Genomic DNA, 26,422 nt, shown 5'->3' on the forward strand with positions numbered 1-26,422 from the left:
CCAGCCCCGGAGGGAGCTCATGGGAGTATGAAGGAGATGGTAGGAGGCTGCTGCGTATGTTCGGACGAGAGGGGCTGGGCCGAAAACCCGCTGGTCTACTGTGATGGGCACGCGTGCAGCGTGGCTGTCCACCAAGGTACGGGGGTGGCCCGCGGGGGGCGGCGGGACTGCGGGGGCGGTGTGCGCAGGGCGCCCCGGGCCGCGCCCTCCGGAGACCTCCCGGGGCTCGGGCGCCCCTCCCCCACCCCCACCTGAAGGAAAGGGAGGCGTCGGGGGGGCTCCCCCCGCCCGGTCCTGGAGGACCGGGTCAGGCATTGTTTTCTTGTCTATTGTTCCAGTCCCGCGCCCCCCACCCCAAGTTGAGGGAGTTTGGGGACAGTCTAGGGGGCAATGAGTGCACTCTCCGCGTCCCACACCGCTAATGTCGGGGCTGCTGGCGGAATGTTTACCTTCGAGATGTCCCCTCCTGCCCGGTTATTTTGGTCCAGGCTCCCAGAGGGAGAGGTCAAGGGGGAGTCATCCCTCCTCCCGCTTCCGGATACTGGGAGGAGCGGAATTGGGAAGGGAGGAGAAGGGTCCTAGGGGAGAGGGGACTCCTAAAATCCTCCGGGGAGGAGCTGTGGATAGGAGCGAGGTTGTGCCGGGGGCCGGAATCGAGAAGAGGGAGGTTTGGAGTTTCCCCCAGCAGCACATGGTTCGGGAGTTAACTCCTTGAGGAATCTTGCCGAGGGCGCAGGCTGGTATCTCCCGCCTGTCTGGCACAGCCAGCTGCTCCCCCTTCCTGGGACAGCCCTAAATGTTGTCGCTGTAGGCTCTTCCTGCCACTCTGGTATAGGTTACCTGCACTGCACCTGCCCTCAGCCTTGACTTTTGACCTGTACCTATTATAGTTAGAGGCAGAAGAAGAGGTTCTTGGACCCCCAACTTCACCGCCTCTTACCTTACTGGCCCTTTAAGAAATGCTCCCCCCCCCCCATAACAACAAAAAACGTGTTTGAGTATTGTAAATGTTGCCCCTCTGGTTTTTTCTGTTCGGTCAGAGGCTAGGTCTAGAAAGGGCACAGGGGGAGGATCTTCTAGACTTTAAGGTCAAGGTCTCAGGCTTCCTGCCCCTGCTGGAGTGCTTGGTTGTATGGCTGAAGGCTGGCCTTGTGCTGTTGGCCATTCTTTGTGGTCCTGCTGGCTAGCTAGTAGGAACAGCACCCTACCCATACGCTGGAACTGGCTCTAGTTAGTCCTTTAGAGTAACCCCTTCCCCCCAGGTTACTCTGGGAAAGGCCACTGCTGACCGATTTACTCCATGACTCTCCTTCCCCACCCCCAGCTTGCTATGGCATCGTCCAGGTGCCAACAGGACCCTGGTTCTGCCGGAAATGTGAATCTCAGGAGCGAGCAGCCAGGGTGGTAAGTTTGAGACTGCCCTTCCCCCTTCAACCCATATACCTGAGCATCTCCCCTGGTTAAGCTAGGGTACGCTGAGGCTGAGGCTGAGGCTAGGGTGGGACTGTCACACAAGACTTCCTGTTTCCTGCACACCTATCACCAGCCCCATCTCTCCCTCAGCTCATCCCTCATTCTGCCCCACCTCTGGCACAGGACCTTTTATTTTTGCTTGCTTGTTTGTTTGCACTTTTTATTCTGGAAAGTTTCCAACGTGTACAAAAGTAGAGGGAATACTATAACTGATTTCATGGCCCCGTCATCTATCTTCAACAATTACCAACTCGTGGCCAACCCTGTTTCCTCTATACCCCTACCCATCCCCCCATAGACAGCTTATCATTTTCTCCTGGGGCCCTTTGAATGTGTTCAGGGGGTCCCAGCTCAGCAGATCCCCCACCCCCTTTTGAAAAGGCTCCCCTCAATTCTTGTGCCCCTTTGCATTGGCAGAGGTGTGAGCTGTGCCCACACAAAGATGGGGCATTGAAGAGGACTGACAATGGAGGTGAGGGGGAACCTGAGTTCCAGGGCTCATCTGTTGAGGTCAGCAAGGCCCCCTGAGCAGGGTCTGGGAAGGCAGGAGTGGGGTTGGGGGCTCAGTTTCCCGGCTGGCATTGGACTCTGATGGGAAGGCCATGGAGGAAGGGACTGTCTGCAATGTGGGGCTGTGAGTGGTCAGGGTCTCGGGCTTGCCATCGCAGCTGAAGCCAGCCCCACATTGCCCCAGGTTGGGCCCATGTGGTGTGTGCCCTCTACATCCCTGAGGTGCAGTTTGCCAACGTGCTCACCATGGAGCCCATCGTGCTGCAGTATGTGCCTCATGATCGCTTCAACAAGGTCAGCAGCCCCTACCATGCTGGTACCAGTCCCCCTCCCAGCCGGGTCCCTCCACCTTGCTCTTCATCCAGTGTAATTTGATTCTCTCCAGTCCATATTTTCAGGGAACTCAGGAGGTGGGTAGGCACCTTCCACTGACAGACACATGCTCAGGCTCTGGAATTCAAGTGCTGCCACAGGGTAGACCTTAGCAAGCACTTCATTCGTTCATGCACTGAACACATTTACTGAGTGACTATTATATGCCAAACCTGGGGCAAGGTACCACTAGGTTCAGTGTGCAGTATTGTTCAAGAGAGATATGCTCCCTGCCCTGTGGAACTCACACTCTTATGTGGGAAGACTGTAAATGTTAGTAAACAAGCGAATAAAGTAAATGTTTGTAGTAAGTGCTGTGAAGTAAACAAGGTACTGAAATAATACCTCGGGGGGCTCCCTTTAAATAAAGTGGTCAAGGAAAGACATGTTTAAGCTGGGAGCTGGGAGATGAGAAGGAGCCAGCCTTAAGGAGGATGGGGTTCCAGGTTCCAGGCAGAAGGAACCAACATATATAAAGGCTGAGAGGTAGGAATAAGCTCATCAGTGAGCAAGGCAGACACAGTCCTGGCCTTATAGGGCTCACCATCCAAGGACTGCTCTATCCATTATGGTAGCCACCAGTCACATGTGGCTATGTAAATTAATTAAAATTAAATACTATTTAAAATTCAGTTCCTAAGCTACATTTAAAGTGTTCAATAGCTCATGTGGTTCACGGTTACTGTATTGGACGGTGCAGCATAGAACATTTCCATCATCACAGAAGGTTCTGTTGGGTAGCCCTGACTTAGGATCATGGGGAGAGGATGGAATTGAGGGGTCCCTTAGGTGGAAGGGAAGAGCGGACAATTACTCTGTGTCCTGCAGACATGTTACATCTGCGAGGAGCAGGGCCGGGAGAGCAAGGCAGCCTCGGGAGCCTGTATGACCTGTAACCGTCATGGATGTCGACAAGCTTTCCATGTCACCTGGTGAGACCCCTGCCTGCCTTCAGTCCTCCCCTTCCAGGGTTCTCTGGGATCCCAGGCCAGCTGTACCCACCCCTTCGGATGTTTGCCATGGATTGCCGCCAGATGGGCTCGTCCCAGCTGCTGTCTCTGGTGATCGTGGCAGTGCTTTCCTTGGATGATCTTGGCTTTGTCCCAGCTGGGGTCCAAGAGAATACAAGGGAGGAGGCTGGTCTGGTTTGTGGCCACACCCTTCTCAATCTGACCTCTTTGGTTAGTGCCCAAATGGCAGGCCTGCTATGTGAGGAAGAAGTGCTGGAGGTCGACAATGTCAAGTACTGCGGCTACTGCAAATACCATTTCAGCAAGATGGTGAGTTTCATCTGCCAGGCGGGAGTGGGTCAGTCAGCCATGGTTTAGAGGGCATGGGCTCTGGGCCAGGCTGGTGCCTGATGCTGGGAGGACAGAGATGAAAGAAACCTAGTCCCTGCCCTTGAGGATCTCTTCTTTGGATGAAGAGTAAATTGAAGCACAGGCTGAGGGGTGTGAATCAGAGCTGAACCAAACAGTCCATCCTAGAAGACAGAGCTCAGACCCTGCCTGTCAGAGCCTGGGAGGCTTCAAAGAAGAGTTAGCAGAAAAGCTGGCGGAGGTGGGAACAATAAGAGCCAAAATGTGGGTGGTGGTGGGGGAGTACTGTGCCCTGGCCTCTGTACTAAGCTCTTTATGTGTGTTATTTTGCGTGATCCTCCCTACAACCCTAAGAACTAGGCATACTATATTTTCCCATCTTACAGATGAGTAAACTAAGACCCAACAAGGTTATGTAACTTATCTCACAGTGTGTATGGGATTTAGAACAGGCAGTCTGATTTGAAAGCGCCTCAGGAGCTTGCCAAGCAAAGGGGGGAATCCCAGGCAAAGGGACTGACATGGGCCTAGTCCTGAAAAGAGGAGAATTTCTTGAGCAGCAGAACAGGGTGTTTGGTGGGGACAAGGGAGGAGATGAGGTAAGAAAGCTCAGGCAGGGCCACAGCTGGGCTTACCTCGGTGCCAGGCCTCAGGGACCCAAGGAGAGGCTTGAGAAGGGGTACTGTCTCATATTTGTGAAAAGACCTACGTGTTCCAGAAGCTGTGGGGTGTCCTGGAGAGGTAGGCTGTGTCCTGATGGGGAACTCAGCTTGGACCTCACCCCCAGGCCACAGGCTTGTAAGGCTGCTTGTAAGTGGGAGGGTAACATGATCAGATTTGTTTTTTAGGAAGATTACCCTGGCAGGCGCTGTGAAGCTCGATCCAAAGGGCTGAGGCTGGCGGCTGGGAGACAGCTGCGAGAAGGGGGGGAATGGAGGGATGAGGCTGGACTCTAGAACCACTTCTAGGTAGACGTGCCTACGTGTGGGGATGGCTGAGGAGGAGCTGAGGGTGGCATGTAGGACCCAGGCTCTCGATGCTGGGTGGATAGGGCTTGAGTACCTGGGGATGCTGTGAACAGGGGTGCAGCAGGCTTCTGTAGGCTTAGCATCTGACCTGGTCAATCCCAGACAGTCCTAGTTTGCACCTCTTGTTCTGGTGTAATTATTGATAGTTACCCCTTTCATTTTCAATTGTATCCTGGTTTGGATCATAAGCCATATGGTCACCTTGGCTTCAAGGTTTGTTGATGACTTAGGACAAGGTAGGGAGCTCGGTGTGGTTTAAAAGACATGCCAAATGGGAATGTTTAGGTTTGGTGGATGTCAGATCTCCACACAGGGTGGTAGTGCCAGCCCAAGGTGTATAAGGCTGGGGCTGGAATCCCCAGGTGCCCACCAGAGTAGGGTGGGTCAAGGTGTGAAGAGAGTTTTAAGAGCTTGGCAGGATAGGAGCGGTGCCCATCGCTTGGGGGGTGATTGGGTCAGATGAGGTCTGAAATTAGTCCCTGGGTTTGGCAATTGGGAGGTAGTGGGTGACCTTAGAGGGAGCAGCTGCAAGTCTGAGACAGGTGAAGCCATCAGACTGGGCAGTGGGGAGTCTATTAGTAGTGAAGGGAAGGAGGGGGCAGGCCCTGGCTGGGAGGACAGGCAGCACAGAGGTCATTAGGGGTTTTATTGTGGATGTTTACTTCCCCCTTCTTAAGGGCAGCAGGCCCTTTGGGACAGAAGGAACTGTGTGTGGTGGAGTCAGAGGGCCAGGAACAAGGGAGAAGGGCTGATAGCTGGAGCAAAGTGTCTGAAGGGGAGGATGGGGTGTGGAGTGCAGGGGAGCAGGGGCTCCCACCAGGGTCCCTCGCACATCTTCTATCCCAGGGAAGGAGGTGGAGGTGGGCCATGGCTTAGGCTGCCTGAGACAGGCCAAGAGGGCACCATGGAAAGAGGTGGGTGAGAGAAGGAGGGGCCCCAGTCCTGCTGGAGTCCAGCGTGCCTTGCTGCAGCCAAAACCCCTGGCTCTTCTGGGCCTCAGTTGCCAAAACTGTGCACTGGACAGGCTGGGGAAGCTCGAGAGAATTCTTTTCTGTTGAGCAGAGCGTCGTTGAGGACACAAGGTCTTCTTAGTGACAGGAAGGGCAGGGGACTGGCCCCCAGGATCACTTGACCTTCAGGAACCTTTCCCTAAACTAAAGAGAGGAGAGGTTGGCAACTCCTCTCAATTCTCTCCCCAGAAGACTTCCCGGCACACCAGCGGGGCAGGTGGGGGAGCAGGAGGAGGAGGAGGAGGCAGCAGCACCGGGGGAGGTAGCAGTGGCTTCATCACTGGCAGGAGAAGCCGGTCCTCCTCACCACCCACCCAGCAGGAGAAGCACCCTTCCCACCACGAGAGGGGCCAGAAGAAGGTAAATGTCTTCTGTCTCTGCTGGTCCTGTCCTTACTCACAAACACACACCTCTGCTAAGAAGCCACCACAAGGTACCCGCAGGGTCTTGGGGCCTGCCCCTTCCACTGAGGCCACTGAGAACTGGGAGGGGACTGAGGAAGAATATGTGAGGGTCATACAGTGAGGTGAGGGTCTGGCTTCCCTGGGGCTCTTTGTGTTTGTGTGGTTCCTCCAGTGTCCTCCGCATAACGTGACAGTGTCCCCAAAGCTCCTAACACATGGCCTGCGCGTTTGCACACATCTCCACAGTCTAGCCTTGCGTCAGCCTGGTTTGTAAATGTACATGCCTGCTTCCCCTCATGCCACGCGTCACAGGGTGCCCAGCTCCCGTCACTCTGCACAGCTCCGTGTCCTGAGTGGACACCCTTGCAGGTGCGTGCTCACGTGTGTGGTGCTCTGTGTCACTGGCGTGATAATGGGACAGGCTATTTTTAGCAGGCAGGGAGGAGGAGGGGGAGGGGCTGCCGGCTCTCAGAGGAACCTGCCTGAGCCACTTCTGTCCAGCCAAAGTCCCCCAGTCTCTCCATAGGGAGAGATGATGGCCACAAAACCCATCTCTCAGAGGAGTTCACTCCCCACATGAACATGTCATGTTTATCTTCACCCAAAGCGCCCCCAACACCAATATCTGGTCACCTCTTCTTCCCCAGAGTCGAAAGGACAAGGAACGCCTTAAACAGAAGCACAAGAAGCGGCCTGAGTCACCCCCCAGCATCCTCACCCCTCCCATGGTCCCCACTGCTGACAAGGTACTGCTGCCCACACCCAGGAGGGATGGCCATGGTATTGGGAGGGGGCAAAGTGTGAGAGGACAGGGGGAGCCAGGGCCCTGGGCACCCCTCAGAGCTTCAGGTTAATGTGCCTCTGTGCCGCACCTCAACCCCCTCAACTCCCGTTCTAGCCTAGGAGGGGCCTGTGTTCTTCAGCCCCACGGATCACTGACCAACCAGGAGGGCGGGGGTGGGGTAGGGTACCGCCCTGTCCGCTGGCTGCCAGATGTTCACATCTGCTTCTGTCCAGGCACAGGGCCTCAACACTGGGCTCTTGTCTGTGGGTACAGTACTCGGGCCAATTCTCCAAGCTTTTAGGACCCTGTTTCCCAGAGTTAGGTAGAGAGCACCCTACCCTCTCACCCCGCCTCAACATCAGAAAGACACCTAGAGTCTGTCGCCTTACAAATCCCATTCCACGCAGGTTGGAGGGGTTGAAAGGGTAGCGCATGGTAGCATGGGGAGCAGGTCCCTGACAACACCGAACTCCCCGCTCATCCCAGCTTCCCAGTAGGGGCAAGGTGTGTATGTTAGGCCTGTCTCCAGAAATGGGCAACAACTGGACAAGCAACTGGCGTGCCCTACCTGAGGCCAGGGAGTCACTAACCCAAGCCAGAGCAGCCCTCTCTGCCCCTCCTTCCAGCCAGCCCTCCCCAGGGAAGGAGAGAACAAGGGCCTGGAGAAACTGCTTCTTCCTGTCACCATTATTGCCCCATTCATTTCCACTGCCTCAGGAGGTTGGCAGAGCTCTGGGCATCTTAGCAGGAGGCTCAGGTTTCCAGGGTGATGTTGCTGTGGCAACTGTCCCTGTAACCCTCCCCTCCCTGCTTCCCAGAACTCACCTGGAAAAGCTTGTCATCTCTGCCCTCTGACCTTTCCCAGGGACCTGCAGGCAGGTGGAAAGAGAGAACCCGAGATCTGGGAGTTCCCCCAGTGGCTGGGTGTCCCCTTGGATATGTTGGTGCATTCTGCCCTTGCCCCTCCACCCACCCCAGCGTTTCAGCTACCCCTCCCCCTAGTCGCTCTCCTCCCTTGCTCTCAGAACCACATCTGGCTCCCTTCAGAACTCCAGCTGTTGAAAAGAACAAAAAAGAAGAGGAGACAAGGGCTCCGCCCAGGGAGGGCAGTGCAGGGTGGCGCTGTTCCCCCATCCATCCTCCCTCTGGCATTTGTTGGTTTAGCAAACGTGTCCTGAATACCTGGTCTCCACCAGAAGGAAACGCGCTGTCCCTGGCGGTAGTATGAAGCCCTAACTCACCCACCATATGCCACCCTTTCTTCTAGAACATGGGGATGGGAGGGGAGCGTAGGGATTAGCTCATTTAATCCCCCAAATAGTCCAATGAAGTAGGTATTTCCTGAACCCCACTTAGTAAATGAAGAAACTGAGGCACAGAGAAGTTATTTGCCTAAAAGTACACCGTTCATAAATGGTGGAGTCAAGATTTGAACCCAGGCGGTCTGGCTTGACCACCACAGACACTGTCTCTGCAGTGTATTAATAGCAGCCACGGCCAGCAGAATCATCATTATTGACCCCACACTATGTTTCTGGCATCATGCGCCTCGGAACTCTCTAACTAGGCATAATTAGCCCTGGAAGGACACTGAAGCTCAGTGAGGGTGAGAGACCGTGCACTATGACACGGTGGCGAGCGGCAGAGCCCGCCAGGCTCACAGCCTGTTCCTCCCGACCTCGGAGCCCATGCTTCAGCCCCTGCCCTGCCGCCCTCAGAGAGGTTACTGGAGGCCTCAGACATGGGGACAGTACTTTTCAGTACAGTGTGGCAGCTATTGACATGGCTGATGTGGGTACATGGTGCCCTGGAAATAAGTGGACAGTGACTTGTACCAGGGTGGCTTCATGAAGAGGGGACTTCTGAGCTGGATTTTGAAGGATGAGAAGTTTTCCAGGAAGAGGAAGGATAGGCTTTCCTGGCAGAGGGCTTGGCAGTGCAAGCTCAACGTTGTCTAGAAGGGCATGGAGTGCCCAGTGCATGGGGTGTCAGCCAGGTGGCTGCAACTTAGAGTGAGCAGAGAGGGAGTGATGACTGGAGGGCCCAAGGATGGGGTCAGGGCAGTCCTCTTTCTTGCCCACACCACTTCCCAGCACAAGTCCATTGCTCTGGTGTCACCCTAACTATTTTTCTTTTTTCTTTTTTTTTTTAAGATTTTATTGGGGAATTGGGGGAGGGGAACAGCACTGGGGAATCAGGGAAAGGGGAACAGACAAGTTGCTGTCCTTTTGTTCTTCAGTCTAGTTGTGGAGGACGTCGCTTCACTGGCCCATGTTGGTATTATCATTGCGCTCTTCCTGGATGAGGCCTCTGGACGGCCGCTCACGTGGCTCTCGGCAGCTCACACTGGCTGCCGGCCACTCACGCTGGCTGCCGGCCACACACGGTAGCTTATGGCATCCCACTGCAGCAGGGGCTGCAGCCCACGCCATCGCCGGCGACTCACGGCAGCCCAGCTCCAGGTTGAGCTGTTGTTCACCATCTTAGCTGTAGAGGGCAGTGTCACTGGCCCTCATGTGGGATCCGAACCGGGCGCTGCTGCTCAGAGCTGGTGTCCCAAGCCAGCTCTTAACCAACGCGCCACTCGGCCGGCCCCCCCTAAGTATTTCTTGAATAAAGGAACAGATGAGTACATCCATACAGACTCAGGGACCATTTTCATCTCTTCCCCTGCCTGAGGTGAAGGATAGACAGCTGCTTGCATTCAGAGCGCTCCCCTCTCCTCACACCCAGAAGTTGCACAGCTGCCTACCCATCTCCCTGGTCTGTGGGCTCTCACTACCCACCACCATCTCCCTGCCTGGAAGTCCTTCCTGAAGCTAATTCTGGGCTTTCCCAGTAGAGCCTCAAGTCCCATGTGCTCCTGCTCCACTCCCAAGTCCAGTTGAGCCTAGGCCCAGGCAGCTGGCCTCAACCTTCCCCTCCCCTCCCTCCCTCAGGTCTCCTCAGCTTCTTCCTCCTCTCACCATGAGGCCAGCACTCAAGAGACCTCTGAGAGCAGCAGGGACTCGAAGGGGAAAAAGTCTTCCAGCCATAGCCTGAGTCACAAAGGGAAGAAGCTGAGCAGTGGGAAAGGTGTGAGCAGTTTCACCTCCGCCTCCTCCTCCTCTTCCTCCTCTTCCTCCTCCTCTGGGGGGCCCTTCCAGCCTGCAGGTGAGTGTGAGCAGGTGAGCCTCCTGGAGGAGGCTGGGAATGGGACAGCCTTTGGCCCTGCACTTTTCTAGCAAGGGCCATTGCATATTGGTTTGCATCTCATTTGCTTCTTAAATTGGTTCAGGGTAAAGATGGGGAAACCCTACCAAGTTACACTTCTCCAAACTTGCCCCACAACCCTTCCCTCTTGAGCCGGAACTCTCTCCTCTCCTCCCACTTTATCATAGGTAGGGAAGTTGGGGGGTCGTAGGGGTCACTCATCCCAGGACACGGAAACAGTGGCACAGCTGAGACAGGAAACCAGGTTCCCCATCCCCTGACCAGAGCTCTTTCCCGCTGTTGCACCTTGGGAATGGGAGGGAGTAAAGGATTTGGGGTCCAGCTGTAATTCCATTTTCCCTCTGTGCAGTTTCGTCCCTGCAGAGCTCCCCTGACTTCTCTGCCTTCCCCAAGTTGGAGCAGCCAGAGGAGGACAAGTACTCCAAGCCCGCGGCCCCCACCCCTTCAGCACCCCCCTCTCCCTCAGCCCCTGAGCCTCCCAAGGCTGACCTCTTTGAGCAGAAGGTGGTCTTCTCTGGTTTTGGGCCCATCATGCGCTTCTCCACCACCACCTCCAGCTCAGGCCGGGCCCGGGCCCCATCCCCTGGGGACTATAAGTCTCCCCACGCCTCGGGGTCTGGGGCCTCAGCAGGCACCCACAAGCGGATGCCCACACTGAGCGCTGCCCCTGCGCCTGCTGAGGAGACCCTTGAGACAGGCCTGAAGGAGAAGAAGCACAAAGCCAGCAAGAGGAGTCGACATGGGCCAGGCCGTCCCAAGGGCAGCCGGAACAAAGAGGGCACTGGGGTCCCAGCTGTTCCCTCACTGCCTGGTGCCCAGCTGGCTGGCTTTACTGCCACTGCTGCCTCACCCTTTTCCGGAGGTTCCCTGGTCAGCTCTGGCCTGGGTGGTCTGGCCTCCCGCACCTTTGGGCCTTCGGGGAATCTGCCCAGCCTGAGCCTGGAGTCTCCCCTGCTCGGGGCAGGTTAGTGTCCCTTGGGGATGGAGGGCATCTCAGGACCCAGCCAGTTTAGTGATAGGACAGAAGCATTAACATGCAGTTAGAAGGAAATGTGATAGAAACTGTTCCAAAGGACAGTTAAGGATGGAGGTGACAGTTACCTCGAAGACTCCCTGTACCTGTCTTCTGCATAGTTGTGGGAGAGAGTGGGTTAGATTGTCAGTAAGACTTAGAAAGTTTTGGTTGGTGTATTAGAAAAGCTGGGAATTCCCTAGGCCTGGGCAGGGCAGTCTAATAAGCAGTCATGTCAAGCAGATGTTACCCAGGCAAGAAGTGACATCTCTGCAGCAAGAGGGTTAGACTGGTGTGTATGTGGCCAGATTCAGGGGAGTATTCTCCTTAGGGAGGGGCTGTCCCAGCCACCTGACTGAGGAGGGATCTGGGAGACTGGTGACAATACGTTTCCCTCTGTGTCCTTGTGCCTGTAGGCATCTACACCAGTAATAAGGACCCCATCTCCCATGGTGGCGGAATGCTGCGGGCTGTCTGCAGCACCCCCCTCTCCTCCAGCCTGCTGGGGCCCCCAGGGACCTCAGCCTTGCCCCGCCTCAGCCGCTCCCCATTCACCAGCACCCTCCCCTCGTCCTCTGCTTCTATTTCCACCACTCAGGTGAGGCCTTATTCCTGGGCTCTTCCATCCCTGGGCAGGTGGGGGACAGGCTGCCAAGGACCCCAGTCCTCCATGGGAACTTGAGAGATTGGACTTGATCACCACCAAAACTTCTCCCTCTGGTCCTCGCTGCTCCCCAGCACACCCGGTCCCCTCCACCTGGTACACACAGTTGTGCCCTAGATCCAAGAATAACCACTAAGCGGAACTCTGCCTCCTTTCCCTCAGGTGTTTTCTCTGGCTGGCTCTACCTTTAGCCTCCCTTCTACCCACATCTTTGGAACCCCCATGGGTGTCGTTAACCCCCTCCTCACCCAAGCAGAGAGCAGCCACACAGGTATGTGAGCCTCTGACTCCATTCCCCTTTCTTCCCAAAGGCCCGAGGGGCACCCATCAGCTGCATGTCACCCCAAAAAGGATGGGAGGGCTTTCTGGCTGCCCCCTCCCTCTGGCCATTGCCCACCTTACAAAAACAAACAAAAGTCACAACAAACCAGGGTACAGGGAAGAATTACGACTCCATCTCAGGAGAGAGATTAATACTGAAGGCAGTTGAAGTAGGGAAACGCAGAGCCAGAGCTCAAATTCTGGTCCCCGGACTCCGAGCCCAATTCTCTTAAAACCACAGCATAGCTCCCTATTGGCCTCTTAGTGAGTCCTTGGGATCAGTGGTTATGAGATCCCAGGAGCTGGGCAACCTGCTCTCCAGGTATTTAGATGTTAAAGGGGCGGGTCACAAGTGCCCCATCCTCTCCCTGGAGAGTTAGCCCCACCAATCCTAGAGAGCTGATTGGTGCAGAGATATCACCTGGCTGTTTAGGGGGCGGGGTCTACCTCCCGGCAACCAATTCAGGTAGGCCTTAGTAAAGGGGCCCCGAATCGGATTCCAGAATTAAAGACCTGAGAGAGTAGGGTGACTTTCTGCTGAAACCCAAATCGGAATTCTGTGGTCCAACCAAAGGTTTCACCATCCAACTTGTGAGTTAATGAATATAAAAAGCCACATAAAACATAATAGCTATAATTATTAAGGGCTTGTTGCATGTAGCTTAACACTTCACATTTATTACCTTATTTTAATCCACAAAACAATCACTTCAAAGGTTAGTTTCAAGACCAAATTCACAGGACAAGGATCGGGTCCAAGTTCACCCCAGGATTGTCTAGACCCCAAATTTCTGTAACTGAAGCTTCCAGGAAAGAAATTGGGAGGTGGAAAGTTGAGCGTCTTTCTGCCCAGAGAAAGGGGTAGAGACTGGATCTATGGCCTTACCTCCCAAGGGGCCGGGTTTCCAAGCCAGGGCTCCCAGCGCCTTACGTACGACATACATAACTGCTAGACGGGTTGGGAGATCCTGGGGAAAGGGGTCTGCGGTAAGGTCCCAGATCCCGCACTCACTTACCAGGCTGGGACCCTGAGGCCGACCGCACCCCTTCCCCACTGATCCCTGCCCCCCTTCTCCTTCCAAGAGCCAGACCTGGAGGACTGCAGCTTCCGGTGTCGGGGGACCTCCCCCCAGGAGAGTCTGTCTTCCATGTGAGGGAGGGGGCGGCGGCTTGGGGGAGGGGCTGGGAGCGGGGCTGGAGGGACACTGGGGAGGAAGGGACGGAGAGGTGGGCTCCAGGAGAGGGTGGGCTCCAAAAGGGGATGACTGGAACCCCTGAGGGGGGAGGAGGAAGAGAGGGAGACGAGTGAGGGCATGAGGTAAGCCTGAGCTCGGTGTTCCCTTCTGACCCCAGGTCCCCCATCAGCAGCCTCCCCGCACTTTTCGACCAGACAGCGTCCGCACCATGCGGGGGCAGCCAATTAGACCCAGCAGCCCCCGGAACGACTAACATGGAGCAGCTGCTGGAGAAGCAGGGCGACGGCGAGGCCGGCGTCAACAGTGAGAAGGGGGTGGCGCAGGGCTGGGAGACTTGCTCTAAGACCCCCAAATTTGTTCTCCCTTCTCCCCTAAGTCCCCAGATGTCTTTAAGGGTCCGCCCCTTGGCCCCACCCCAGCCTTAACTCTTACCAACCTAAGCCTCACTTTTAACCCTTGCTAGGCCTTGCTCCTGGCTCCTACCCCTCTGTACCCCGCCTTTGGTCCGCGGGGCCTCCTGGCCCATACCTTACTAAGCCCGAATTTCCAGCCACCTCTTCCCTCCCAATCACAAGGCCTCGAACCGAGCCTCAGGTCCCGCCCCTGGGCCTCAACACCTCTGGCTTCCCAGGTCCTGCCTCCCCAGCTCACCTGAGTCCCTCGCTTAGCCCGCGCCTTCTCTTCTAGGTCTCTTTCAGATTTTCTCTGCCAGGCTCCGCCTCTGGTCACCTGGCCCCGCCCTCAGCTCTCGCCCCGCCCTCAGCTCTCGCCCCGCCTTCCCAGGCGTGCGGGGCTCAGTAGCTCTTGCTTTTCCTCTGCAGTAGTGGAGATGCTAAAGGCGCTGCACGCTCTGCAGAAGGAAAACCAGCGGCTTCAAGAGCAGATTCTGAGCCTGACAGCCAAGAAGGAGCGGCTGCAGATTCTCAACGTGCAGCTCTCTGTGCCCTTCCCTGCCCTGCCTGCCGTCCTGCCTGCCGCCAACGGCCCTGTCCCTGGCCCCTATGGCCTGCCTCCCCAAGGTAGGTATTATCCCACCCAGCCCGGGAGTGGGGGCCTCTGCCAGACGATAGGAACTAGCCTTGACTTTAGCCCCTGACCTCTTTCTCTGATTCCCTTCCCTCAGCCGGCAGCAGCGATTCCTTGAGCACCAGCAAGAGCCCCCCTGGGAAGAACAGTCTCGGCCTGGACAACTCGCTATCCACGTCTTCCGAGGTGGGCACCACAGGGAGGGGCCCTGAGGACAGGCAGGAGATGGGAGGTGCAAGGCTCTCCTGGTCCCACCTCACCCTGTATTGGAGGCTGGACAATGAAGTGATTGGCTGAGCAATGGGCTGACTGATCCATCCATTTATTCATTAGATAAATAATAATTATGAGATGTCTACTTAGTGCCAGGCACTGGCCAAGCAGTCAGTGAGCAAAACGGACAGAGTCCTGCTCCTGAAGTTAGGTTAAATCCAAGAATACAGTCAATAATCAGAAACCTGGAAAAGTGCTAAGATGGAAATAATTTGAAGGCTGTGAAGAAGAATGGGGGGTGGGATTCTTCCGTACATGTAAGGTGGTTAGTCTAGGCCTGTGTGAGAAGTATTTGTGAAGGGTTTATTATAATGCTTCACACAAAAGAATTTCTGTGTAATTGGTGATGGCTGGGATGGCAGTTGTGCTCTTGTTAAGTTGTGGTTATTATTAAAATCAAATAAGCTTGTTTCTTATTCTCTCTGTCACTTACTATGACTTGGGCAATAATCATCATCATAATAACTAACATTAGTTGCACGCTTGCCCTTTATTGTGTCCTGTGCTGAGATTTTTGAAGTATTGGATCGTTTAGTCTTCACTATGGAATAAGTACTCATGGAATAGGTACTACTGTTACCTCCATGTTTTGAGTGAGTAAACTGAGGCAGAGAAGCCACCCAGGCCATTGAATTGTGAACATAGGATTTGAACCTGAGCCTTTCACTGTAGCTGTCTGCAGAGTTACTTAGCCTGAGAATCAATGGCTTCACCTAGAAAATGGGAATAATGAGACAGTGCAGGTTAAGACTGAACCCTGGATCTGGTTTACTAGATGCTCAGTATTAAACAAGGATGGTGAGGGGCGCTGGGCTTCCAAGAAGTGGCCTGTAGACATGACTTGTGAAGACAGTTTGGATTCTTAGCCTTAATCCCTGGGCCTCACTTCTTCCTCCTGGGTGGCTCTGCCTGGGGGTGAGGTGGGGGTGGCTGTGCTCTGTGAATGCTGATGGGTGCTGGGCCGGGGGCCAGGAAGGTCATGCTGGCCCCCTGCCCCTCTGACCCCTCCCTTCCCCCTCCCTCCCCAGGACCCACACTCAGGCTGCCCCAGCCGCAGCAGCTCGTCGCTGTCCTTCCACAGCACGCCCCCACCGCTGCCCCTGCTCCAGCAGAGCCCTGCTACTCTGCCCCTGGCCCTGCCTGGGGCCCCTGCCCCGCTCCCGCCCCAGCCACAGAACGGCCTGGGCCGGGCACCCGGGGCGGCGGGGCTGGGGGCTGTGCCCATGGCTGAGGGGCTGTTGGGGGGGCTGGCGGGCAGCGGGGCCCTGCCCCTCAATGGGCTCCTGGGGGGGTTGAATGGGGCTGCCGCCCCCAACCCTGCGGGCTTGAGCCAGGCTGGCGGGGCCCCCACGCTGCAGCTGCCAGGTTGTCTCAACAGGTGAGGGAGAGCTCAGCCTGGGAAAGGGAATGGGGAGGCTGGCTTTGGGAGGGACTCCCCCAAATACCCACAGTTCCCCAAAAGGAAAAAAGCCCTCATCTTACAGGGTGTAGAATCTAGTCACCTCTTGGTCCCAGGTACTCCCTAGATGTAAGTGCCCTCTGGATGGCAACTCTCCAGGGACAAAATCGTGTTTATCTCTTGTACCCCAATCTAGTTTTTCCTTTTGGGAAAGTTCTTCCATCTAAATTGTCTCCCTCCCACTACACTCTCTGAGCTCAGTCTATTTCTCTTTAGTCCACTAAAACCACACATCTCTGCCTCTCTCTACCTGGGTCTGAGGGAGCCTGGGAACTTGTGGGGGGCCAGGGAGGAGCGTCTCCCTGTGCCTTCCCATGGCCTGTATCTTGTCCCTCTGCCTCAGCCTAACGGAGCAGCAGAGGCACCTCCTGCAGCAGCAAGAGCAGCAACTGCAACAGCTCCAGCAGCTCCTCGCCTCCCCACAGCTGACCCCGGTAATGCCCTCCCTTCCCAGGCCACCCACCCTCCCTGCGTCGGCCAGAAGGGCCTGTCTCGGGGGGGCGGGGGGAGCAGCCCCCGGCTGGGCTGGGATTGCGCTTGTGGGGCATTGGCCCCTATGCAGCATCTCTTATGGGACGGCGGGGATAAGGGCTGCTCTCAGGGTCCCCTGGGCATTGGGGGGCGGGCTGTAGTGGTCCCCAGCACATCCTATTGAGAGCAGGTCTAGAGGATGGTAAGTCCTTAGTGACTGAGCATTTCCAGTCAGCCCCAAGGATCTTCAGGGGGTGTCTAGGCCTTCAGAGTCCGTGTGGAGTGGTGGCTGAGCAGGTGACACCCCTCAACCGGAGCAGCCCCTTTTGGGTCTGTCTTATATGTTGGCTTCTGCTAAGATTTCCATTGGAGAAAAGAGTTGTGACTTTCAAAAAGGAGGAGTTGAAAAAAATCATCATTTTCATATAAAGAAAAATTAGAGACACAAGAAACCAATTCAGTTGGTTATCTATAGGGGCCAGATGGGAGCAGGGATAGAAGCAAGATTTCCTAAGGTAAACCTTGATATCCTGTTTTGGTTTTTGGAACACTGAAAATGCTTTGCATACTCAAAGCAAAAATAAAAGAACCTTAAATGAAAAAAACAAAGATGGGGAGTTGAAAACTATTGACCTTGTTTAGTGTTTCTCAACTTCAGTTAGTCATACCACCCCTGGGGGCATTTGTGGTTGTCAGGGAGGTTGAGGAACTGATTTAGTGAGTGGGATGGGGCCAGGGTTGTAAACACCCCGTGCGTGGCCTGTAGCGCCCCAATTGACAAACACCGATGGTGCGCAACCACTTTCTTGTCCAGATGGGGAGACTGAGGCCCATAATGGGGAGTTAGAAAAAAGAGAACCTTGACTATCTCCCAGGTCTCCTGCCTCATGGTTCCACTGTGATGGGGTGGGGCCCAGGCCAAGCAGGGCTAGCTGGCCTCGGGACCGCTGGCTGATGAGCAGTCTGGTCTACTTGCAGGAACACCAGACCGTTGTCTACCAGATGATCCAGCAGATACAGCAGAAGCGGGAGTTGCAGCGGCTACAGATGGCCGGGGGCTCCCAGCTGCCCATGGCCAGCCTGCTGGCAGGAAGCTCTACCCCGCTGCTGTCTGCGGGCACTCCTGGCCTGCTGCCCACAGCATCTGCCCCACCCCTGCTGCCTGCCGGAGCCCTGGTGGCTCCCTCCCTCAGCAACAACACAAGTCTCATGGCTGCAGCAGCTGCGGCTGCAGCAGTAGCAGCAGCAGGCGGCCCTCCAGTCCTGACTGCCCAGACCAACCCCTTCCTCAGCCTGTCGGGAGCAGACGGCAGTGGCAGTGGCCCCAAAGGAGGGGTGAGTAAGGGGTCCGGGGCCATCCTGTCTTCCTTCTCCAGGATGGGCAGAGGTGGAGCATCAGAAGGTACATCATCAAGAGGAAGGAAGTGACCCCTAGGTCAGCAAAGCACTCCTGCTCCAGATGCCAGGGCCTCTGCTAGCACGTGGGTGCTCTTCTGTAGATCCAAGAAAGATACACCCTGAACATGGGCTCGTAGTACAAGGACCAATTAGAAAACAGCATTCCTCTGGGAACAATTAGAAAAGGCTGTTTCCTCTCTGAGTGGACCAATTAGACAAAGATGATGCTCTGGGTGGGCCATTTCCAGAAAGGCCCTCCCTCCTTCCTCTGAGGGCATACAGCAAGGGCCTGGGATGCTGGCCTTGGCTGGCACAAGCCTGCTTAGCCAGGCACCCTTGTGCAGGGCAACTTCTCCCTCAACAAGCTGACCCTGGTGTGCACCCACCAGAGCCCAGTCCAGGAGCTGTAGCGGGGCTCCCTCACTGTACCCTACAACAGCTTTCTTAACCCAGGGAGCTATTTTCAACTGGGTTTTAGGACTAGACACCTTCCAAACCCCCAGCTTCCCTTCCTCTCTTTCCAGACCGCTGACAAAGGAGCCTCAGCTAACCAGGAAAAAGGCTAAATCCACCCACACCCCTCCTGACCCCCCCCTGCAAGTGGAGGGGGCAGTCTTGGCCTAAGGGGTCCTAACCTGGAGCAGGCACCTGCGCCCAGACACTGGAGAGCACGTGCTGAGACGGGAGTGTGGGATGCGCCGGTGCTGAGGACTGAGATGAGAGGGGGGGGCTCCTTCCACCTGGCCCCCTGCCCCCTCTGCACTAACCCTTTGTGAGGGGCCCAGAGGGAGGACAGGCTCTAAGTCCGCCTAGGAGCCCCTACTCTCAGCAGATGTTTTGAGGTCCCCCAGAGAGCAAAGTGGGCCACGGCATAAGTGGGGGGTTGGTTGGACCTGCCACATAAAATGGAGCAGCACTTGAGTGGGGAGAATGTGGGGGACAGGCCCTGGGCCTGACCCTTCACAGAAATCTGTTATAGAAGAAGGGGTGGTCCTTCTGTACCTGCGGTTTCTTCCCAACTAGGGCAGATGGCAGGAGGGATCCCTTGGACTGTTTCTCACCAGTCTTTTTCCCCTGCCCCCAAAAAGGGTCACAAGCTGAGCTTGTAAAAGCCCACAGACTAGGGGGCTGAGAAAGGGGTGGGATGGCCTCAAACTCTGTCCAAGCCTCCCCACCTCTGGGGGCGTGGGCAATGATGGGACGGTGGGGGACAGGGGGAGGAGGTCCAGCCCCCTGGGTGCCCTGCCCCTTGTTTGCACTATTGGATTTAGGAGTGCCGAGGGTGGGGAGATGGAGCTGCCTGACTCAGAGAGCGTGTGTGCGTTTGCGTGTGTGTCTGTCTGTCTCCTCCTGGACCTGGAGCAGCTGAGGGCAGGGATAGGAGGAGTGCTCAGAGGCGGAGTGTGGGGGGGGGCCTCCCAGCTCTTGTTCGTACCTTCCCCACCTCACCAACTTTGGTCCCTTTCTGGGGCATGAATGGTTAACAAAAACCAGAACAGTACTCCAATATTGGAGAGTAACTGGGGGCTGAGGGCTTTGAATCAGGGTAATATCCTGCCTTCCCTCCCCCAGACCCCACATAGTCTCAGAGTTCCTCTTCCCCCACTGGTAGTTGGTCCTGCCTTCCTGGCACAAGGGGAGCTCCAGGGATTGGGGGACTGGGCAGGGGTGGGTAAAGTGCCGCTTTCTTTAGTGAAGACCTCCCTCCCAGAATTAGCCAGCCTGCTTCCTGCACCCTACCCCCCAACCCCCAACTACCACCACCAACCAGGGGAGACTTAAGCTTAAGCTGACCTAACAACTGTCCTTTTGCCCACCAGCTATTTCCCTCCCCGGGTATAGTGGGCAACACTTAAATTTTCACCTTAAAGAGTCTCCACCTGCCCAGAGCCTTTGGTGGCAAAGGCCGAGGGGCCAGTGGGACAGCCAGGAGAGGGGCAAGGTTGAAGCCTGTGTCTGTGTTTCAGTTGCACTGGGGTTGGAGCCAGGAGAAGGCATTTCCAGCTTTCCCTGATGCTCATGTTTTGTCAGTTTCTTTGCATGTGTGGATTTTTTTGTGTGTGTGCTTCTGTTTGGGTTTTTGTTGTTGTTGGTTTTTTTTTTTTTTTTAAATAAAGCAAAGAAGATGTGTATATTTTTGGCAATGACAGAAATGTAGTGCAGATATATTTTTGCCTGTGCTGCTCAACTGGTTTTTTTCTGATACTGAAAATAATATTAATATTCCTGTTGATAAGACTTTGTAAGATGTTAGGGAGCAGATAATGGAGGGGGGGTGGGAATCCTTCAGAGGCAATTTCTTAGGCACTTGCAAGGGCTTGTGGGAGGGGGGATGCAGTTGTGATGACCTCAGAAATACTCACTTTTTATTGCTAAATATCAGTTAGAAAGAAATTATAGAATTCAGCATTTTATTCATCTTCATCTATTAAGCTCTCTAACTCCCTGCCCCCAAACCACTGAAAAGAAAAATAACCTTTAGAGATTCTTAAAAGAATAATTCATTCACACCCACGCCCTTGCCCAAGGCCCGCCAACTTAGAGCTGAAGTCAACTTCTCTGCTGGATGGTGATGAAGTGAATCCACCCAAGGCTGCTGTGGTAGAGGGTGAGAGGTCTAAATGATTTAGTGCACTGGAACCAAGACCCTCCCTCCCAGCACCCGAGTCTGGGGTTGTCATCTCCAAGAGTCTGTTTTCCAACTTTCCCCAGGCTGTGGTGCAGCAGATTGTCAGGTTAGATTTGAAGACAGGACCTAGGCTGGGTATGGATTGGTGCTGTCCCTCTCCCTGGATTTGGGGTGTGTGTGTGTGGGGGGGGCGGTGTAGGAGAGTGGTGGTACATTTCCATCTTTTAGGGAGCTTTATAATAGGAAAGTCCAGGAGATCTTCACAAGAGAGCAGGGTCCCAGTATGGGGGGCGGGGGGGGGCTATATTGACCTCACCCTCCTCTCCCAGGCTCAGTCCCTTTTCCAGGATGAATTTGGATGGGGAATGGGAAGGGATGCAGATTTATAGATCTGCGTCTACGGGAGCGGAAGGATGTGGTTTGTGGGGCAGAAGTAGAGTTTGAAAATGCATGAGTGGAGCTTCGTGTGTCATCACCCTCAGCTCGGAGGTGTGAGTGGGGTGTGCATGCAGAGCTGCTATCTGGTCTTGAGGTCACAACTGGTGCACGAGTGTCAGAGCTGGAGGGGACCTGTCTTTAAAGGTTTGAGCCAGCTCCTCCACAGGTGATACCTCCAAGCCTAGGAGGGGTAGGGGACCAGCCCTCAGGACCCTGGCCTCCTGGTCCTCCGCTCTCCCTTCCCACTGCACTGCCTCCATGTGGTTGTCTAGCCGTCGCTGTGTGTGTGACGTGTGGTGTGAGTGCAGGGCTGTGCCCAGGGTGGGAGGGTGTCTATGTAGCACTGTCTTAGCTCAGAGCTGATGGATCCTCTTCATAGACAATGACACTTTAAAGGTTGCTTTTAAAAAGTTTTTTCCTGTGTGTGAGTTTTTTTCCCTCAGGCTCCTGGGCCGGCTACTGCCTCCAGGTGTTCTTACCTTGAGGCTGATGAGCACACACCTGCCATCTTGTCCTGAGTTCTAGGGAAGTACTCCTAGGAAGGGCCTAGACAAGTGAGGGGAGCCGGAGCCAGGGGCCAGCTCTGAGAAAGGGTAATCGCCACACTTCCCTTTCCCAAACTGGAAATGCAGACAAGTTTTCAAAGGCACAGTCTTCTCCTGCCAGTTTCCAGCGTCTTCCTTGGTGTGTGGTAGGCCTGAGTTAGGGGTAGGCAGCTCGCTCCCAATTCCCCTTTATCCCAACTTATTTCCCCGGGGGAGAGGTGCCTGGAGGGATTCAAGTCACTTCAATTGGGAATTTGGAAGAAGGTGGAGCCCAATACCTGGCTCCCTCCAGTCACATCAATCCCATTAAGTGTCTAGCTCTTTACCACTTGGACTTGATCTACTGAAAAGCTGGGGACTGGGGTGCCTTCCATTGCCCTTTGTTTCCTCCAACCCAACTTGGGACTTAGGTGGGGGGACTGGAGACCCAAACCCTGACTCCCACCTCCCCTTCCCATCCCAGCCTGTCTCAATGTAGCAGACCCTTCCTAGGGGAGCAGGGAGGGGAAGCCACAGTTTGCAAACCCAGGGCTCCTTTTTCATTCTTTCTAAAACCTCCTTTATATCAGCCCAAAAGGCAATGCCCTCCCCCCACCTCCAAGCCTGGAATTGTGCATAACCCGGATCTTGTATCTTTGTATAACGGATGTTATTTGTACGAAGGGCAGTTCGTATACAGCACTTGTTCTTTTAATAAAAGAATGTTTTACAAAAAAAAAAAATCCAATGAGACCCTGCTTTGTCTGGCTTTATTGAAGGCAAAGGGAGGTGGCCTGCCAACTGTAGTAGCCTTGGGAGGGGATGGGGGATAATATTTTACATTTCTTTAAGCTGAATAATAGGTCACAAGGATGCACAAAATACCCAGGCTGCATATTGAGCGCTTGGATACCTGTGCCCCACCCACGAGGATGTTCTATAGGCCCGGGCCGGCGGGAATCTGTTAAAAAACTAGCTCCCTAGGTGGTGAGATGTACCCGCCCTGCACTTCTAGAAACACTGCCTTAGACTCTGCAGGAAAAACCGGCTCCCAGGAGGGTCCCAGCTCACAAGGGTGTGAGAGGGTGTGTGTGGCCTGAGAGGAGCAGGCAAGGAAACGAGAGGCTATGCTCTGCGGTCATTCCGCAGACACGCCTGTACAAAAGGGGGCGCCCGGAGAGCCCCATCCACATCCCCCAGGGGACCCGAGCAGGCTGCAGGGCTGGCATTTGGTTTGGCTTCCGGCGGCTGGGGCTGGACCGGACCGCGCAGGCCCTCAACCCCCACCCGAGCGGAACCCAGGCGAGTCTTCCGGGCCGGGGCGGGGCCCCGTTGGCCCGGAGGCGGCGGAAGCGTTAAGGTGACCCGGGCGCTGGGCGGAGCAGGCGTGGCGTGGCGTTGGGGGCCAGTATGAACGGCGGGGGTGCGCTTTTGCGACTGGTGCCCTGGGTGAGCATCCTCCGTTCCGGTGCGGCCCGCGGCCCGGCCCCTCCTCTCCTCGCTCGAGGTTCCCCCCGCCCCTCGTGCCGGGTCCTGCCGGCCCCTCCGCTGAGCGACCCCAAGTCTCCGCTTCGCCTGGTGCTTTGCAGCCCTCCCAGAGCGCTTGCTGCGTGCCAGCACCTCCCCGGCGACTCGCCTTCCTCTCTTGTGGCCCATTTTCTCACGCTCTCATTCCTCCTACGCCCCTAAGCCGTTGTCTCTTCCCTCCCGGATGACTTACCCCTGGAAGTTCTCCGCTTCTTTCTATTGACTTTATTTTTCTGTTTCCAAACCACCGTCTGGTGATGACTACGTGCCTTGCAGAAGCTGAACCAGAGGCGGGATATCTCCTCCTGGCTGGTAAATACCCCGTTTCCCCTTCTCTCCCCTCAAGTTCCCCGGGCTCAGAGATCCCAAAGGTAGACAGACACCAGGGAATGGAACCAGACAGGGTCAGCCCTGCTTCCGGGACGCTAGCCTGCGAATGCCTTGCCTGTAGCCACCTCCCAGGGCTCAGGGGAGGTAGTCTGGACCCGAGGGCACAGGGCAGGGAGCCAGTCTTCTGCGCTGGCAACAGTGGTGCCTGATAAACCGAGCCCCAGGGTGCAGTTGGCCCGCTTGGGCTGGCAGGATCCTGGCCCTCCCCTCCCAAGCACCCAGGTGGAGCTAGGGTTTGAAGGGAAGGCAGCTGGGCCCCAAAACCTGAATGCCGCGAAGTCCCTTCCCTGTCTGGAACTCAGCGCCCTTATAGTACCCAGGGAGGAGTGTCTTTGCTGGGTGGCATCAGATCAGCCTCCTGCAGAAGAAGCCTGCCACAAGCCAGGGCCAATGGGAAACTGGACAAGGCCATAGGCAGGAAAGTGCTTCCAGGGTCAGGGCTGACGCCGAGCCCTTCATCTTCCTGCCACAGGCCAAATGGTTCCCCAAAGTCCCAGCCAAGTCCGTGGTGGCCCTGAAAACACCCATCAAGATGGAGCTGGTGGCAGGGAAAACCTACAGGTGGTGTGTGTGTGGCCGTAGCAAGAAGCAGGTGAGACGACACACAGACACACACACACACACACACACACACACACACAGACACACACACACACACACACTGACATATAACACCCCTGATTGGGAACAGCAGGGTGTCTCCTGGGAGCTCCCACTCAGGATGGGTCTTCTTTTCCCCACACATGCCTGAAGGACAAGGGAGGTTGGGGGTGAAAGAATACTGTTAGGCCAGTGCCACCCACAGCCTTGAGCTCAGTTCTCTGCATCCAGCCTTTGCAATGAGCCCAGAGAGACAGAAACTGTCACACAGCCAGATGGGTGGAGCCCAGGATTCTGGACTTGGCTTCTGGTGCTCCCTTCTCCTCAGAGGGATATTCCAGGCTTCTACTCCAAGCACTGAGAGGCTCGCCTCTCTCCCTCCTTGCTGCTTCCAGGAAGCAGCTGAGCTAAAGGTTCCCAGTCTTAGGACCCCAACATTGGGAACTCTGCCCAGCTCCGCTGCCCCCAAGTGCCCCTTCCTGGTGTTTTCTGAAAGCCCTCCCCTTTCTAGTTATGTGACTTCCCTGGTTGCCTGCCTCGGCCTGTTCTCTTCTCAGCCTGGCTCCCTGCTCCCAACTGGTTCTCCCTTCTGCCTCAGGAGCCTCTCATCCTGCAGGAACCTGCCACATAGTCTTGGCCTCCAGGGCCCCTATCCTTCCTGAGCTGAATTCTTAGAACTGTTTTCCTCCAAGCGGTGTGGCATGGTGTCAGCAGCCCTCCCTTGCCACTGATTTGACTGTGAGCAGGTCCTCATGAGGGCGGAGCAGTGCTAAGGGAATGCCAGCTGTCATGTGGCCTCACCTCTCTGCCTCCTGCCCCCTGGGAACTGGTGGCTGATGTTTGCTTATTTCCCTCTCATCTCACCTACCCCACCCTGGCCCCAAGGTCAGGAGGCCCACTAATAACAAGTGACGGCACTTCCCTGGGCCTTGGTTTCCACTCCCGTCTCTGAACACCTCCCTGGACGGACAGGGAATATATGCTGGCACCAGGCAGCCAGTTCACAATGGGATATCCCTGTCCTCCCTGTAACATCCACTCCCAACAATATGCCCCATTGTTTCCTGGAGCCAAAAAAAAATTGATAACTCCTGTCTTAAAGCCCTGTGATGCACACAGGATCTCCCTAACCCAGAGTTTCTACCTCAGACTATGGGGATGGAAATGAAGTTCATGAACCAATGGAGACTCAAAGCCATTGGGAAGAAAACAAACACCAACCTATCAGTGTAAACGCTGCTGATACCCAAGGTCTCATTTCACCTTGAAAATTCTGTCCTTGTAGCCTCAGGAACAATGCTGTCATGACTCAAAGTTACTGAGCACTTACTACATGCAAAGTACATAATAACCATTACTCATTTCATTGGGACAACTCGACTCTTATTACCCTCAAATTACATGAGAGGTAAACTAATGAACGCTGGCATTGTCACTCAGGAGCCTGCGCCCTAACCAGGGTGTGTAGCTCTTCCCAGACCTGCCCAGCCCCAGCAGGTGGGGCTGGGTTTCTAATTTCTTTCTTTCCCTCACCAGCCCTTCTGCGATGGCTCCCACTTCTTCCAACGCACTGGCCTCTCCCCACTCAAGTTCAAGGCCCAGGAGACCCGCATAGTGGCCCTATGCACCTGCAAGGCAACTCAGAAGCCCCCATACTGTGATGGCACCCACAGGAGCGAGCGGATACAGAAGGCAGAAGTGGGCTCCCCACTGAGTGGGTAGCTGCTACCCAGCCCCAGGCCTTTCTGACAGGCACATCCTTTGTGGGAAAGTGAGTGCCAAGCCCAAGAAGGAATCATCCAGGGACCCCAGTACCCACAGCCTGCTTGTAAAGGACTTGCAAGCCATCACCTGAGGTTTCCAATCTGGAGCAGCCGGAAACAGGCCCCTGGTTCAACGTCTGCTGGTGGAGATGTCATTAAACAGGCATGCCTGCCCAGAGCGGTATTCTTGTGGTCACTGGCTCTGGATCCTAACCTGGGCTGGGGGCACCTGGTCAGCCACAGGGTGGGGGCACTTCAGGTTCATTCCGTATGGGGTCCTCCAAGGCAGGTTGAGCTCGGACACAAGAAGCATGAGGAAAGGGCCAGCCGAGTGGCTCAGTTGGTTAAGAACTCATTCAAGGGCCGGCCGAGTGGCATGTTGCTTGAGAGCTAGCTTAGGATGCCACATGGGGGCCAGTAACACTGCCCTCTACACCTAAGATGGTGAATGGCGGCTCGACCTGGAGCTGGGCTGCTGTGAGTTGCCGGCAACGGCATTAGGCTGCAGCCCCTGCTGCAGTGGGTTGCCATAAGCTGTGTGTGGCTGGCAGCCAGCGTGAGCAGCTGGCAGCCGGTGTGAGCTGCCAAGAGCCGCTGTGAGCGGCCGTCCAGAGGCCG

At 55.5% G+C, this 26,422-nt stretch overlaps 1 protein-coding gene across 2 annotated transcripts in view; it reads left to right on the forward strand.

The window, feature by feature from the left end:
- The window catches only part of MLLT6 (MLLT6, PHD finger containing), a 34,128-nt gene extending 8,140 nt beyond the window's left edge, over positions 1 to 25,988 (forward strand). The window contains exons 3-24 of one of the 2 annotated variants that reach the window (XM_019638663.1): positions 1 to 136; positions 1,325 to 1,404; positions 1,891 to 1,945; positions 2,168 to 2,277; positions 3,184 to 3,287; positions 3,542 to 3,635; positions 5,902 to 6,072; positions 6,764 to 6,862; positions 9,840 to 10,053; positions 10,463 to 11,077; positions 11,542 to 11,723; positions 11,952 to 12,060; positions 13,194 to 13,260; positions 13,464 to 13,609; positions 14,128 to 14,325; positions 14,430 to 14,518; positions 15,634 to 15,983; positions 16,408 to 16,498; positions 17,514 to 17,870; positions 23,328 to 23,363; positions 23,914 to 24,033; positions 25,578 to 25,988. In XM_019638663.1, the coding sequence (XP_019494208.1) occupies positions 28 to 136; positions 1,325 to 1,404; positions 1,891 to 1,945; positions 2,168 to 2,277; positions 3,184 to 3,287; positions 3,542 to 3,635; positions 5,902 to 6,072; positions 6,764 to 6,862; positions 9,840 to 10,053; positions 10,463 to 11,077; positions 11,542 to 11,723; positions 11,952 to 12,060; positions 13,194 to 13,260; positions 13,464 to 13,609; positions 14,128 to 14,325; positions 14,430 to 14,518; positions 15,634 to 15,983; positions 16,408 to 16,498; positions 17,514 to 17,870; positions 23,328 to 23,363; positions 23,914 to 24,033; positions 25,578 to 25,763 (3,582 nt within the window). In that variant the 5' untranslated portion in view covers positions 1 to 27 and the 3' untranslated portion in view covers positions 25,764 to 25,988. Of the gene's footprint in view, positions 137 to 1,324; positions 1,405 to 1,890; positions 1,946 to 2,167; positions 2,278 to 3,183; positions 3,288 to 3,541; positions 3,636 to 5,901; positions 6,073 to 6,763; positions 6,863 to 9,839; positions 10,054 to 10,462; positions 11,078 to 11,541; positions 11,724 to 11,951; positions 12,061 to 13,193; positions 13,261 to 13,463; positions 13,610 to 14,127; positions 14,326 to 14,429; positions 14,519 to 15,633; positions 15,984 to 16,407; positions 16,499 to 17,513; positions 17,871 to 22,830; positions 22,974 to 23,327; positions 23,364 to 23,913; positions 24,034 to 25,577 lie in introns of those variants that run through there. The other variant, XM_019638664.1, reaches the window with a different exon arrangement.
- Positions 25,989 to 26,422: the final 434 nt, after the last annotated feature.

This window comes from Hipposideros armiger, unplaced genomic scaffold (assembly GCF_001890085.2).
Source record: "Hipposideros armiger isolate ML-2016 unplaced genomic scaffold, ASM189008v1 scaffold_40, whole genome shotgun sequence".
Taxonomy (NCBI): domain Eukaryota; kingdom Metazoa; phylum Chordata; class Mammalia; order Chiroptera; family Hipposideridae; genus Hipposideros; species Hipposideros armiger.